Source organism: Meles meles, chromosome 2 (assembly GCF_922984935.1).
Source record: "Meles meles chromosome 2, mMelMel3.1 paternal haplotype, whole genome shotgun sequence".
Taxonomy (NCBI): Eukaryota; Metazoa; Chordata; class Mammalia; order Carnivora; family Mustelidae; genus Meles; species Meles meles.
Window position 1 is genome coordinate 84270091 of NC_060067.1, and position 16739 is coordinate 84286829.

General features: G+C 37.2%; 2 protein-coding genes across 17 annotated transcripts in view; one reads left to right on the forward strand and one right to left on the reverse strand.

Annotated features, from left to right (window-relative positions):
- Positions 1-12477, reverse strand: part of ABHD18 (abhydrolase domain containing 18) — a 54766-nt gene extending 42289 nt beyond the window's left edge. For 2 of the 12 annotated variants that reach the window (XM_045991309.1, XM_045991262.1), the window contains exons 1-3: positions 12163-12449; positions 1969-2077; positions 1236-1320 (exon numbers count right to left, since the gene is read on the reverse strand). In XM_045991309.1, coding sequence (XP_045847265.1) covers positions 1236-1320; positions 1969-2060 — 177 coding nt within the window. In that variant the 5' untranslated portion in view covers positions 2061-2077; positions 12163-12449. The other 10 variants (XM_045991333.1, XM_045991317.1, XM_045991328.1 and 7 more) reach the window with 8 other exon arrangements.
- A 48-nt stretch (positions 12478-12525) lies between these two features.
- MFSD8 (major facilitator superfamily domain containing 8) overlaps positions 12526-16739 on the forward strand; it is a 44303-nt gene continuing 40089 nt past the window's right edge. For 2 of the 5 annotated variants that reach the window (XM_045991388.1, XM_045991379.1), the window contains exon 1: positions 12528-12724. In XM_045991388.1, coding sequence (XP_045847344.1) covers positions 12660-12724 — 65 coding nt within the window. In that variant the 5' untranslated portion in view covers positions 12528-12659. Of the gene's footprint in view, positions 12725-16739 lie in introns of all 5 variants that reach the window. The other 3 variants (XM_045991412.1, XM_045991394.1, XM_045991403.1) reach the window with 3 other exon arrangements.

Consider the following 16739-nt stretch of genomic DNA (forward strand, 5'->3'; position numbering starts at 1 on the left):
TATTTAGCAAAATTTGAGGAAGAAGTGTTCTAAATCCAGAAGCTAAAGAAAGAACATCTATATGGTATAGACAAGGGATTTCCAATTTATAAAATTTTGTTTTTAGTAGTGGAACTGCTTTGAAAAATAAAATCTTCTGAAGATATCCAATACATGTAAGAGATGAAAGTAGAGTTACTTTGGTTGAAAGGCAATGATGGACGTGAAATAAATGCATTCGTACCCCTCCCCAATAATACCTCAATTATTCAATTATATAAACCCAGAACTGCTTTACAGAAAAACATATGGTTGCTTAAAAAACAAAACAAAACAGAACAAAAAACACACCTATTTCAAATGTATTTTCTCATCTTCTCTAATACTACAGCATTTTCTTTCTACCATTCTCTCATCAATTAACTACATCCCATAACATCCCTGATGTTATTTAGAAGCTGTTTTGGGGGGCACCTGGGTGGCATAATCAGTTAAGCATCTGCCTTCAGCTCAGATCATGATCCCAAGAGTCCCAGGATCCAGCCCTCCATTTGGCTCCCGGCTCAGTGGGGAGTATACTTCTCCCTCTCCCGGTGCCCCTCCCCCTGCACTCTCTCTCATTCACTCTCACTTTCTAAAATAAATAAAATTTTTTTAAAAAATAAAATCTGTTTTGGTAACTTCTCAGGTGCCAATTCTCCAACTAGAATACTTCCCTGTATTACTTAAAGTTCTTCTAAAATGTTGAATAATTTATTTTAACCCTCCTGATTACCTAAAGATACAAAACGAGGATCAAAAAGATCGAGACAAATATTTTCTTGTATTTAGGCAAGTACTAAATACATGCTCTTAGTTACAAGCATCCTGTTAGGACATACGTAGTATTTAATTATATTAAATGAAAAATCTATACTGCACTTATGTTTTAGTGTTTTCTGTTAGTATAGTCTAACATTTAATTTACTCTTTTTTTAAAAGATTTTTACTTATTTGATAGAGAGCCAGAGAGAGCCAGAGAGCACAAGTGGAGGCTCAAGGGTGGGGGTAGAGGGGCAGCAACAGAGGGAGAGGGAGGCAGACACCCTGCTGAGCAGAGAGCCTGATACAGGACTCTATCCCAGTACTCTGAAATCGTGCCCTGAGCCGAAGGCAGATGCTTAGCCAACTGAGCCACCCAGGCTCTTCCAACCTATTCTTGACACATTTATGTTAAACCAGAATTTCTGTTAACTTTATTTCTTTCATTTAAATACCTTATCAATGTGTACTGGATAATCACTTGAAACCAGATTCTGACATCTTTCTCGATTTCCAATCATCTTTCTGAATTCGAAGAGTCTATTATGATAAGGGGGGAAAAAGGAAAAATTCAGTATGCCATTGTCTTGGAAGTGTATAATCTTAAAAAATTTGCAAGTCCAGTTCATAAGCTATGTCCAAATTTAATTTGAATCATTAAAGAAAAAAATGAGGCTATTGGTTTTTATTCAAGCTGGACATTTTGTCTCATAAAATATGTGAGAAATATCACTGTTCAAAAAGCAATTAACACATACAAGACTCAAAATTAAAGGCATAAATGCTGAAAATTCATTTTCTAAATATTTCCATGAACTACAGTATAGCTCAGTTTTATAGCTATTACAGATTCCTTGAGGAAAAAGATACTTGAGGAAGCTCAGTCCCTGGAAACTCTAAGCAACTTAAAAATAACTAAAGTTAAAAATCTGGCTTGTATTTAAGAGCTCTTTAATTTTAAAATTGCTTTTAAAATAGGTCAATTTATGATTATATGGTTTAAAACTCAAGAGAAATAATAAAAAGACAAAAGACAAAAGGAAATAATGACATGTTTCATATACTTTAATGTTTAACTTGCCAATCACTTTATATTTATAGTAAAGGATTTTATCACTGAAAAAAAATTTAAAATATTTACTACAACAAATTTAGAATAAGGAAATTCGGGGGGAAAAAAAAGTTTACCTTTTGAGATCTTCTGGCCTCCCCCATCCTCTGATAAAAAGTTTTGTGAGGAGAAGTCTCCGGTATAGAATATCTAATTTGCTCACACCCATTAGTAGCAAACAAACATCTATAAGACAAGATTTAAAATGACTTTAAAATATTTTATTTTACGCAGCAGGTCAATTTCCTAACCATCTCTTTAAATATCAAGTAAAAAATCAAGATTGATCTACTCTCTTTGCAACTTTCAAGTATGTATTTTTAACTATAGTTACCATGCTGTACATTACATCCCCAAAACTATTTATCTTATAGATCTCAAAAGTACTCATCACAAAAGAAAAAATTTGTAACTATGTTAGGTGATGGTGTTAAACTTATTGTGCTCATCATTTCACAATATATACATATATCAAATCATTATGCTATAAACCTAAAGCTAAAAATATGTTATATATTAACTATACATCAATAAAACTGGAGAAAAAAATTAAAGACTGAGATTAAATGATGTACCTGGAATTTGTTCTCTTGGATATAAGATATAGAAAAAAAGAACTGGGATAAAAGTAGAGAAGATATACTCTATTCCTTTAGGGAAGGATCTTCCCATCCTCAGCACAGTGACTAACAGTAACACTCAATATTTATTGGATAACAACTGGAGGGCTATGTAGTACTGTATTATCTGCCAGGCACCATTTTATAAAACTACAAACACACACACACACACACACACACACACACACACACACACACACTCTTGTTTAAACCTCCCAGCAACTTTACGAAAAAGAATCTATTACCCCAAGATGAGGAAACTAAGTCACAGAGAAAATAGGTGATTTATCTAAGATCACACAGCTATTGGCAGGCAGAGCTAAAACTGAATCCCTGACACACAGCAATTTCTAACTATTATTCTACACTGCCCATCTACACTATAGTGCATGAAAAGCAATAATTAAGCAATGCTACGTTGTACCACTTTTCTATTTTTTCCAAATATTTCTAAAAACTTTGTGCTTTGATTTTTAAAAAATCTGCCTCAATCTTTTCAATTTGAACAGTGTAGTTTTGACTTGTGAGCAAAATCTGATTCAGTTTCAGAGTTTATTCTACTTAGAAAAATGGAAAATGGAAATGTGCATTTCCATCAGTGAGATTTATAAGTACTTATCTATTATTTTGAATGTTTTCATGGAACCGTCACTCATGTTTTATACTTTTGCTCTTTGATCTGTAACAAAATATGAGTTTAATTTAATGTTCTTCTTTGTTTATATAGGTATAAAATCTAACCCATCATCCAACTGGGCTGGCACTTTATTTTTATGACTGGACCAGCAAAACCAAATCCTTCATATTGCCTCTCACAACTCTCAGGACCAAGAACAAACATTTACTAGATAAGGTACTTGTTAAGCAATAATAACCTATAGTATTTAGTATTTTTTAATACCACCCAACTCTCTTTCTCCTAATTCCCATGTGTTATTCAATTTTCATTCTTGATAAAAATTTGGTTTTGGCATAATCACGCTAAAGAAAATAACCCATAATGTATATCCAGCTTTGTTTATACTATTTATATATACCATCATAAATAAATAAACTGGTATTCTGATTACTAGACTACAATGAATTATCATCAATTAGTTCCCCAAAGCTAAACCATTCTAGAATGGCCTAACACAAATTTAAGTTTCTGACTTTTTAAGAATATTACTTTTTTTAAAACAAGATTTTATTTATTTATTTGACAGAGATCACAAGTAGGCAGAGAGGCAAGCAGAGAGAGAGGGGGAAGCAGGCTTCCTGCTGAGCAGAGAGCCCGATGTGGGGCTTGATCCCAGGCTCCTGGGATCATGACCCGAGCTGAAGGCAGAGGTTTCAACCCACTGAGCCACCCAGGTACCCCAAGAATATTACTTTTTTTCATTTAAGCAAAAGATATTTATTAAATGCTTAAATATACCAAGAATTATTTTAGGGCATGTGTTAAAAGATGATCAAGGCACACTGTTCATCTCACAGATCTTAGATTTTTAGGAAAACAAATTACTAAAAAAAATAAGCAAAGAGTAGATAGATGATGACAATACTATAATGATAATATAACAAGAAAGTGTGATAAATACCAGAAGTCTCCTTTGACAGTTGAAAAAAGTCCCACTTAACTAAAGAGGTAACATTTAAGACAATACCATATAACAATAAGATGCAGCCAAGACTTTAAATGCTAATCTCATTAAAACCATATACATCCTCAGGTCTACTAATGGACGATGTTCCAATGAAATCTGTAAGAACTATCTAGTTTATAGGTAAAGGTAAAGCACAGGAACAAATAATTTATGTACGAGGAAATTCAAGAGAAGTGATCATGTATGTCTCTTCTTTATTTGCTAATTTAAAGATGCTCACTATAACATTTTAAAATTCAAACAATACAGAAGTAGGTATAGTAAAAAAGGGAAGAATAATCTTGTTTCCATTACCTCCAATTCTACTTTTCAGAGACATTTAGTGCTAACAGTTTGGAATCTTATCTTATTGACACTGTTTACTTACCTACACAAATTTAAAAAAACTTACTAGTTACATTACATATTTTTGGCAGTAATTAACAACATAAAAACATATAGCATAGGAGCACCTGGGTAGCTCAGTTTGTTGAGCATCCAACTCTTGGTTCCAGCTCAGGTCCTGATCTTGGGGTCGTGGGATTGAGTCCCGCAAATGGCTCCATGCTCAGCACAAAGTCTGCTTGAGATTCTCTCTCTCTCCCTCTCCCCCTCTCCCTGCTCCTACTCTCTCTCAAATACATAATCTTCAAAAATATATACATACAGAGTAAAGATGAGAAATCTCTCTTCTTTATTTCTACTGAGTTTCCTCTCCTCCTAAAAGGTAAACACTATATTTAATGTTGTATACCTGTGACCTCTATCCATTCATACATGTACACATATTTTAAGAGCTTTATTGTGTTTGTTTTTATACACAAAAGAGACCAACTTCATTATTTGTCTTTTTCCAATGTTGTCCTGCACCCTGCTGGTTTATAGGACTGTCTCATTTTTTTCTACTAATAGATGAGCTTAGCCTGTTTATATTTATTACTATGATACCTTTTAGGTTTAGTTCTTTTAGATTTTTGGTTTTGATTTTCCATTTTTAAAAAATTATTTACATTTAATTGTCTTATATTTGAGTGTATATAAATTTAAGAGATATATTTAAGGTTCAATATGTCATAATGGCTACCTCTACCATGTGACTTTGAGCAAGTTACTTATCCTTTCTGTGAGTCATCTGTAAAATGGGGATAATAACAGTACTTACCCCTTAGGATTGGTATGAGAAGTAAATGAGTTACCATTTATGAAGCATTTAAACAGCACTTTGCAAATTCAAGTGCCATATCTACAACTAAGAGCAACAATATTACTGATTATCCGGATCGTGGGTCCCCCAATCAAATGGGGGCCACCAAATGTGGGGTGATCCAATCAGATGGAGGCTGGGGCACAGGTGCTGAAAGAATTCATCTAAGGCAGAAGAATGGGGGTAAAGGTTTACTGAATATACTACAAGGAAGTGGCCTGTAGGAGAACAAAGCAAAGACTGTCTGCCACAAGACGGTGGTAGGAGGTCACAATATGAGGGCAAGGTGAGGCTTATACAGGGACTTATGGAATTTCCCCTTTTTGGTAATCTTAAGGAAAGTAATCTCAGGTAATCAAGCATGGGGCCTGGGAGAGGACAGTGGGCAAAGGGAGAGGAAGAGAGAGAATCTTAAGCAGATTCCCTGCTGAGAGCAGAGCTCCAAGCAGGGCTTGATCCTAGGACCCTGAGATCACGACTTGAGCAGAAAGCAAGAGCGGGATGCTTAATTGACTGAGCCACTCAGCCGACCCAACTAATTCCTATTTTTTAAATCTAGAAATCTTCAGGGTGCCTGGGGCTCAGTGGGTTAAGTGTCTGCCTTCAGCTCAGGTCATGATCTCTGGGTTCTGGGATGGAGCTCCACATAGGGCTCCCTGCTCAGCGGCTTCTCCCTCTCCCTCTGCACCTAACCCCTGCTCGTGCTCTCAATCTCTCTCTCAAATAAACAAATAAATAATCTTTAAAAAGAAATCTAGAAATCTATAAACTTAGATCTAGTCCTAAAACCTATATCCCATTTTTAAAAGACCTTTCAAGCAGCTTTTATAAATGTTGTTTTAGGGTTTAAATGTCTACAATGAGTTTTCCATATGCATACCATTTATGTTTATCATAACATATCTTTTTTGTAATATAACCAATAGTGTGTTCAATCCATATATTAACTTAGTAACACTTATAATTTTTTAGTCTTTCCATCCAGAGTTTTGTTTCCTCCATTAGTATTTTATTCTATCCTTTAAGTATTTTTATGAATCATGTTACAAGGCGAACAAATTATTTAGTATTTGTGATAACTACTATAAATAGGATTCCTTTTTCCTTATACTTTTTCTTTAGATGAATATTACTATTTCACAAGAAACAGTTTATTCTAGATTTTTCCCTTCAATCCCACAACTTTTGTATTAGAATTACATTCCAGGAATGAGTGTATCAAATACTTAGGGGAGATTTATTCCTCTGTGATGGTATATGCATCTCTCCACCATACCATGCCATCCTCCAATTTCTTACAAGCTAGCCATATCAGAAACCCAAGATCATAATCATAGAGTGAAAAAGTTCCATGCATGTTACCAACTTTCAGGATTACACTCCTTAATCTATTATCCTAAGGATATTTATAAGCCTGCCTTTAAAACAGATTTCTGATTTGATTAACATTTTTCTAAGATATCTTTAATGATACACCTATTTTAGAGAAACTAATGATCTGAAAATGAAAAAAAGCTAAAGAATATTTTAAAAATAATTTGTACTAAATATATCCAATTGCAAAATGATACCTTATAGAATTCTGCATGGAAAAATATTAAATAAATGACATAAACATAAAATCTTAGTGTCTGTTGTAACAGGTTTAAAAATAGTATCTCAAAAGAACAATGTTATAAATAGAATAGAGGAGAGATACTGCAAACTTACCTATAAAGGTTAAATAGTAAATATTATAGGCCTTGCAAGGCAAGAGGTAAAATCAAAGGTATTATGGTATTATGGTATTAAAGGTATTATGTATCAAAGGTACATAAAACTTATAAAAAAGAAAACTAATATTCACATAATTTTTCACTGAGGAAATTAAAATATAATAATAATAAGCAATCTTTTATAATATAGGTCTAGAAATGAGAGAAGTAAAATTTTTTTCTTGGGACTTTGTGTAATGGGGGTTCAAAGTTAGTACCAAATTGAGTACTAATGTTCATCTGTAAAAACTCTTAGTTCGTGGGCCATACAAAAGCAGGCAGGGTGGACCACAGACCATAGTTCGCTGACCCTTGGGCTAGAAAATCAAATAAATCATAGACATGTCACAAATGTCACAATAATGTCACAAATGCAAAAATACAACAGTATATTATTATAAATTATCCAATCCTATAAAGTGGTATAGGTAAAATGTAAATATTGATTTTAAAAGAATTAAACATGTCACAAGGTAGACCTAAATCAGTATTCTATCTAAACACTAGTTATTTAATTAGCTATGGTTTGTCTGCCTTCTTAAAATTCATAATTTGGTAGCTAAAAGGTAGAAAAACCCACATGTCCGTCAATGGATGAATGGAAAAGCAAAATGTGGAATTTTGCATACAATGGATGCAAAATGGATACAATTGCATACAATTTTACATACAATGGAATATTATTCAGTCTTAAAAAGGAATGAAATTCTAACATATGCCACAATGTGGAAGAACCTTGAGGACATTATGCTGAGTGAAATAAACTAGTCACAAAAAGACAAATACTATATGATTCTACTTTTATGAGGTACCTATAGCAGCCAGATTCATAAGCAGAAAGCAGAACGGTGGTTACCAGGGGTTAAGGGGACAGGAAAAGAGGATGGGTATTGTCTAATGTATACAGAGTTTTGGTTTTGCTAGATGTAGAGTTGTATAGATGAATGGTGGTAATGTCTGCACAACAGATGACTGAACTTAAAACCACTGAACTGTACATCTAAAAATCGTTAAGATGGTAAATTTTATATGATGTGTATTTTACAATAAAAAATGGAAAACTTTAGAAACTGGAGTTAATTTGATAGTTTCTCTACAAAATTCTTCAGAAGTTAATTGATACTTTCTTTCCCTTTTGACAACTTTCTCAGTAAACAGAAATGGTTCACTATCCTACTGATCTAAGAATAGAACTCAAAGCATGTATTAGTCTCTTCAAGAATGCTACAGTATAATTTAAATATTTGAAGACCTCACTAATGCCTTTAAGTAGAAGAATTTGAAGAACAGATCTCTTTAATTGGTTTTCCCCATCCTCTTACTTCCCCTTTCTTGAGGATTAGTTTCCAAGAACCCAGCCTACCTATGTTTTCTGCTTTAGAGTCTCATCTAGCTTTAATCAAGGTGTGGGCTAGTTTGTGTTCTCATATGGAAGCTTGACTGGAGAAAAACTTGCTTACAAGACCATTCAGCTTGTTAGCAGAATTCATTTCTTCACAGCTATAGGACTGAGAGTTTCAATATTTTGCTATTTGTCAGCCAGAGGCCAACCTCAGCTCTTAGGGGTTATCCATGGTTCCCTACCACATGGCTCTCTCCCTAGGAAATTCACAAAAGAGCAGCTTACCTCTTCAAGGCCAAGAGGACAGTGAGACTGAGAGTGCTAGCAAGGCAGAGTCTAATATAACTTAATGTAACTATGGGAATGCCATCTCACCAACTTTGCCATATAACATATTATCATCATGGGCTATTTATTTTCTCTATAATGGCTGGAAAGGATGGGGGTTAATGTCTTCCTTTATAATATACACAGCATCAATAGCTGATTCCACATTAGCAATAAAAAACTCCAAAATTCTGGGGCACCTCGGTGGCTCAGTCAGTTAAGCCACTGCCTTCAGCTCAGGTCATGATCCCAGGGTCCTGGGATCAAAACCCACATCAGGGTCCTGGGATCAAGTCCTGCATCAGGCTCCTTGCTCAGTAGGAAGCCTGCTTCTCCCTCTCCCTCTGCCTGCCGTTCCCCCTGCCTGTGCTCTGTGTCAAATATATATATAAAAAAAAATTTTTTTTAATAAATAAATAAGCAAATAACCCCAGAATTCCAACACTCGTATTTTATAGTAAGAACAACACTGTTCATGAGACATCCCATTTTTCTACCCAATATTCTTCTAAGATGGTAAACAAAGGCAAATATACAAAAGCAAAAAGTTCAAGAGAAGCAGGAAAGAACCTGAGAACAATGAACTCTTCAAATATTTTATAAGGCAGCATGTTTATTATATGCCTAAGTTGTTCAGTTATTTCTCATTTTCAACCCTATACCAAAAAAGCTTTCCAAATCACTTTAATTCCATATAATATAGGCCATTACAATCAGCACTCCAAATCTAGAGTGAGCATATTCCTTGCTATATTTACCTGCAGTAAACCACTGACCAATAATTTATAGAAAGCAAATCAAAAACACACATAACTTGCTGTAAGTTTGGCTGTGGCATTTAGGATTACAAAGAACTTCTTAAATCCCACTTCAGTCCCAAGAACAATTTTAAGGTCTAAGTCTTCTGGGATGTTCTAAACACCTAAGTCTAGGTAAGGCTAACTGCTATCTAGTGTCACCATGAACAGATAATAATCCAAGTCCAGGGTAAAGATAACTCCAGTTCACCAAAAAGAGACACCATCTAGAGCCACATCAGATATTTAAAGCTCCTACATCTGGCTGGATTGACCAGTGAATTCTGCAGAGACAGACCCATTTTTTAAGTACGTGTCAAGCCAAACTGATACAATTATCATCTTCATTTTTATATAGGCAATGCTAAAGGAAAACTCAAAGTACTTCTACAAAAACAAACTCTACAAAAGTAGACGTTCTAGTACAGTGAAGTCTTTCCTAGAAATGAGCTCTATTGCTGAAATGGCACTCAGTGTCTGTATGCCATATAGTACTTTTATCTCCTGTCACTCTAATACTTCAGCATTTAAACATTAAAATCCTATTTTTTCTGGATTTTTATCCTCATAAAGTTGATACATAAATAGGAAGTTTATTTGTTCATTTGTTTTGAGGGGTGGCTATCTATTCTAAGCAGTCATCTAAGGAAATTCAATAGGTGATGTCTCACATCCTTATGTGAAACATTCAGCAAATAATCTAATCTTTTTTCAAATTTAGCTCTTCTTTTCCACGGGACTTAAAGAAAGTAATTAAGATTTTTAAAAAATTTCTTAGATGTTTACTGTGTTTGGATGCACTGTTCCTAAGAAATGATGTTTTTTTCTTTCTTTTTTTCCTATGGTACAATACATACAGCTTATTTAGATTTCACCAGTTTTACGCACACTCATTCCATGTACTTTTGTGGTCTAAAGTCATCACTTGGAGGTAGCAATGGAAAATAGCAGTGTCAGAAGACCTGGGTTCCTTCACTAGCAATGTGACCTTGAGTGCCACCTTAATCTTTAAAAGGGGAATAATACTTGGCCTACTATACACACAGTAGCAAATTATTCAATTTATATAAAAATTGGCCACCTGTTTTGATATATTTTAAAGGTACAGGAAAAGATTCTTCTTAAAATTCTTTTCATAGGAAGGCTGCTGTGAAAAAGCACAGGCTTTACCTTCAGGAGTCCTGTATTTCCCGGATTCTTGCTCTGTTATTTATTCGTGGTGTTGACCCTAGGAAAATTAACTATTCTTCACACTTTCACTTTCTTTCTATGCTTACACAATTCTAACTCAGAAGACTGTTGTAGGGATTAAATGAGGCAAGACATTAAGCAGTCACTCACCATATATTCATCTAGCAATTATTCTGCTAGATTTTCATCCCTTTGTGAAATAGTAATACACACACACACAAACACACATGCACACTGTGCTAGACTTCAGGGATTAGAAAAGTCAATGATACATTAAATCAATGTTATGGCAAAAAATATTAATTTTTTTTTTTTTACCTATATACCTTCTTGGAACCAGTCATAGGATTCTGATAAGTTTTTGAACTGTTGCAAACAAATTTGCAAAACTGAATCCATGCACAAAATATCAAGTCTGGATTCAGAAAATAGTTCTCAACTAATAGAAAACAAATTTCAAAGTTTAGCTGCTCATGAGTAGAATGTGCCTGACAGAATAAACAGAAGAAGGTCACAAACAAGACAAAGGTTAGAAGTGATGGCATATACTACACAACAGATAACTAATACAGGGTCTGGCATAGGTAACTGCTTATAAATATTAGTTGAAAGAATTGAATTGAGTCCCAACTCTGACACTTTCTTCACTCCAAGTGACTGGGTAAATTGTCAACTTCTCTGAATCTTAGTTCTCTATAAAACAGAAATGTGTCTGCTTTACCTATCTCATAGGACAGTTGTAATCAAATGAAATCACATGAGAATGTACTAGCATTAACAAAACAATTATGACACTCATAATGACTACTGCTACCAAATACCTTACAAGTCTACTTGTAGAAGTAAAATGTTAATATGTAAGCACCAGGAAAGAGACAGCCTCAAGATCTACTGAAACAAAACAAAACAGAACACCCCCGTTTTCTAAAAAAAAGTCATCTTCTTCATGATAAAAGGAGCTGATCATTGCTAAACTGGTGCTGGGCCTTCTCCAACCTCTCGGTTACAGCAGCAGGGTCTGCTAGTGGTATCTTGCAAGACTGAATCCCCCAGTAGGCGCTGGAGACAGTGAGATGTCGTTCTGAGGATCAGCAGATTAGAAAGGGCTGCACCCCACCTTCAAAGCCCCCATCAAGGCCCTAACAAGGCACTACAGGCAGGGTAGTTAGCCTTTATAGTTAGTCGAGCGAGAAAACAACAGCGCAAGACAATTCCTCCTTCCACAGGGATAAGAGACTGCCCGCCAGCCTAACTCACCCGGGTCGGCCAAAAAGTGCCCTAAAGCCCCGCCTTGTCCAGCGCCCGGGACCCCCGCGTCTCCCGCCAAGCCTTCCGCCCCGAGTCCCTGCTTCCTGGCACGTACGCAGTGTATCGAGAGGCTCCCGGAGCGCGGCCCAGACCAGCTACTTACTTACAGAACCGGCCGTTCTTAGGGTGCCTGCTGTCCTGCCAGCCGAGCCTGCTGGCGCAGTCCTTCCCCTGGCTTCCAAGACTTGCCTTCCGTCGGAGCCACAAATGCAGTGACAGGAACCTTTCCAGGAACCCAAGAGTAAAATGCCCAGCCAGCCAAGTCTAATGAGAGGGACGAGCCCGGGGCGGGGTAGCCGTTTAGACACGCCCTGAACCCTCCCCGGCTCTCTCAAGCTGTCCCGGTTGGCGGAGAAACGCGAACCAAAGGAGGAGGACTAGGACACAGGGCCTCACCCCTGACGTCTTCCCGCCCGCTCGGGTCGCGACTCCCCCGTGACTCCCTCTCTGACCTCGGGCCGCTCCGCCCACTTCTAGTTGCCGGGCACGCACGCGCACTTGCTGGCTTGTTTTGACAGCTTGGACGAGTGGGATGGGAGAGAGCAGGATGTGTCGCGAGAGTTGTCCTCGTCCTCACACCGCCTTGTGGGCGATGTAACTATGGCGAGCCTGGGAATCGAGGCCGAGCAGGAGCCGCTTTTAGGCGACCGCACACCCGGAAGCAGGTGAGCGGATGTTGGAGGAAGGCCCCCTCACCTTCCTACGCTCTTGGGACTGGCGCCTTTCCCGGCGTCAGCCTCACCGGCTGGAACGTAGGTTTCAGGGCGGTGGGGGCCGTGGCCGTTCGCGCGAGACTGGGTGATGTAATGCTCCTGCTGCAAAGGAAAGAAATTCGGCGGCGCGGCGCGATGAGCCAGCGAGCTCTGTTGAAGGTGTTAGAGAAATTCGCACTGCCCCTGAACCTTCACTCCCAACAGTGTTGCAGCATTAAGCCGCCGCATTCTCCATTCCTCTACGGAGCTCATCACTTTTACACGTTTCACGAAAGCTCTAAAATGATGGTTTTAATCGATACTTGAAGAAACCTTAGTATTGGCTTAATTGCGTGATAACTTTTTGATACTTCGTTAGCAAGTAAACCTGTATAAAATGAGCAAAGCTTTCTTCTATGCCAAATATATGAAGACTAATTTCTTAGCGTTTAAGGATGAGCTGTGATTCGACCCTTGTCTTTCTGGTTGTTTTGATCCTACTTTATGGACAGTGATTCAGAATTGTTCGGTTTGTCTCTTACTACGCAATTAAGTATTTTTGTCTTTCGGAAAACGGAATTAAGTATTATTTTGTTTGAAACATAATTTATAAAGTAAATTAATAAATACACAGTTCAGCTGTCAACGACCGTGTGAATTTTTGCACATTTGTCTCTCTTAAGAACTAAACTTTGATTTTAACGACTTTGTTTGAAACTCTTTGGACAGTGTATTTCCCTGGTCCCTAATTTACTGAACGGAATATATGTATTGCGATTTTATGTACATTTTACCTTGAGATCAATACAATTATTATCAATCCCGAAATATTCTATAATAGAAGAATGTACTCAGGGCCTATTGAGACATTTTGGACTATTTGCTTCTATACTAGTTTATTTTACACTACTTTTTTTTTGAGATTTTATTTATTTATTTGATAGAGCATGAGCTAGATGAAGGGCAGATGGAAAAGCAGACTCCCACGGAGCAGGGAGCTCCATGCAGGGCACCCAGAGCCGGAGGAAGATGCTTAACCTACTGAGCCACCCAGGCACCTTTTACACTACTTTCTTACTAATTTATACTTGCTACACTTTCAAAGTTTTATGTCTGCTTTTTAGTTTTTCTTTTTTTTTTAAGATTTTATTTATTTATTTGACAGAGAGAGATCACAAGTAGGCAGAGAAGCAGGCAGAGAGAGAGAGAGGGAAGCAGGCTCCCTGCTGAGCAGAGAGCCCGATGGGGGGCTCGATCCCAGGACCCTGAGATCATGACCTGAGCCGAAGGCAGAGGTCTAACCCACTGAGCCACCCAGGTGCCCCAGCTTTTTAGTTTTTCTACCTGTTTTGTTGCTAGCAGACTATTCCTCGTCATGGATTTGTTATGTATTGACAGCTCTTGTTTTTGTTGCTGTCAGCAACCTCTCTTCTCCTAGCTTTTGAGATTTTTAGTTCGCTGCTGCTTTGAAAGCCATTTCTAAACTTAATAGATTTATGTGCAGTTAGAACATGGAAGCTATGACTAAGGACTAACCATCTCTCTTAGTCAAGTGCATGTGCTTCAGCACATAGACTTTGTGACATTTGGATTTCTCAAAGTTCTTTTTGCTTCTACCTGGTTCTTGGCTATTTTTCAGATAGATTCAGGATCCTTGAGTTAATAGTTAGACGTGGTCTTAACAGTATATATTCTGTCACTGTGTCCAAATAAATCTACTTCTTACTGTTATATACTCTTATGTTACAGTTATGTCTGAGTGATTGAGGCTCATTAGGATGCATCTAAATTCAGATGTTCTGTCCATTAGAATGCATCTAAATTCAGATGTTCTGTCCACAATACTTGATTGAGATTCTAGACTTAGCATTTTAAAAATAAGGGTGTATTTCTTTAATAAGGGTTTATTTTAAGGATAATTCAGTAAGTATTCTGTCTTTTAAAACATAGATTCCTTAGTAACATTAACATATATATAACTAATTGGAAAGCCCTTTTCCCTATGAGTAAATTGTAGAAATTTCAGCCTAGTTTACCACCAACTTTTCTTCACTAAGAAGGTTAATTTTTTTTTAAAGATTTTTTTTTTTTTTTTTTTTATTTGACAGAGAGAGAGGTCACAAGTAGGCAGAGAGGCAGGTAGAGAGAGAGGAGGAAGCAGGCTCCCCGCGGAGCAGAGAGCCCGATGCGGGGCTCGATCCCAGGACCCTGAGATCATGACCTGAGCCGAAGGCAGCGGCTTAATCCACTGAGCCACCCAGGCGCCCCAGAAGGTTAATTTTAATATACTGATCTCGCGGGTCCTCAGTGGTCTCCACTGACCCCATCTGTTGTGTTTAAGAGAACAAGGTATTGACAAATTTTTTCTGTAAAGGACCAGATGGTAAATATTTTAGGATTTGCAAGACAAGAGGCAAAACCAAAGATATTATTTAGGTACTTAGATAACAAGAAAGAAAACAAATTCTCAAAAAAAATTTTAGTAATGAAATTTAAAATATAAGTAAATAAAATTTTTGCAATACAAATCCATAAGAGGAATAGAATTTCTTTTTTAAGGGTGACATTTTGCTTAACTAGAGTTAAAAGTTGATGTTTTCTAACAAGTTGCTCACAAATATTCATCTGTAAAATCTATTCTCCAGTAGAAACTGGTGATCTAGAAACAGGTGATAGGTTGGATTTGGACTAAATACTATAGTTCGCTGATCCCTCTTTTAGAACATCCTAAAAGGTTAATAGGTGCTTAAAATTTTTCTTTGCAACTTAAGTGTAATTTCTGTAATACAGATATTACTAGGACTTCTGGTCTTATAGAGTGTATCCTTATAGAATATTCTCAATTTATTTTTGTCTTCTAAATTTTATACTTTAACACCATTGCACTATTCTGTCAGTGAGCACACACTTTTTTTTCTCTTATTTTCTTTGAGTATGGGCTCTTTTTTGCTCTCCAGTAGTTCACAAATGCTCTCTCTGGTAAATACGTAGTTTTATTTTTCCCTCAGTAGCTCCAGAGTCATTTTTTGAAAATAAAGTACTGCTGTTTACCCAAGTCACCTTGTATTAAATCATGATCTATTGAACCTGAATCTTGCACTTTTTGCTTATTCCTGTTAAATTTTATCTGACTTATTTTGGTGATAAATTCCCTCCAGGATTTTGTGTATTCTTCCTAGTTTTTTTTTTTTTTTAAAGATTTTATTTATTTATTTATTTGACAGAGATCACAAGTAGATAGAGAGGCAGGCAGAGAGAGAGAGAGAGGGAAGCAGGCTCCCTGCTGAGCAGAGAGCCCGATGCGGGACTCGATCCCAGGACCCTGAGATCATGACCTGAGCCGAAGGCAGCGGCTTAACCCACTGAGCCACCCAGGCGCCCCTCTTCCTAGTTTTTAAGTTACAAGTTTGACAAATTATCTTGGAAGTGCGGGATTCCTTCTTGTGCCTCTTTGATACAAGAAAGAAACCTTCAAAATACTCAATCTTAGCCATGTGACATGGCTGGTTGAATCATCACAATTAAGAAAATACAATAAAAATGGTAACTTAGGGCACCTGGGTAGCCGAGTTCGTTGAGGCCTCCAACCACGGGGAGTGCCTGTGTGACTCAGTCGTTAAGCATCTACCTTTGGCTTGGGTCATGATCCCGGGGGTCCTGGGATCAGGCCTGCGTCCAGTTCCCTGCTCAGAAGCCATCTTGTCCCTTCCCACTCCCCTGGCTTGTGTTCCTCTCACTGTCTCTCTCTCTTGTCAAATAGATAAAATCTTTAAAAAAAAAAAAAATTTCCATCACCCAGTTGCCCCATCACCCCCTCCCCTCCAGCAACCTTCAATTTATTTCCTGTGATTAAGACTCTCTTAACCGGGGGCGGCTCAGTGGGTTAAAGCCTCTGCCTTTGGCTCGGGTCATGATCCCAGGGTCTTGGGATCAAGCCCCGCATCGGGCTCTCTGCTCAGCAGGGAGCCTGCTTCCCCCTCTCTCTCTG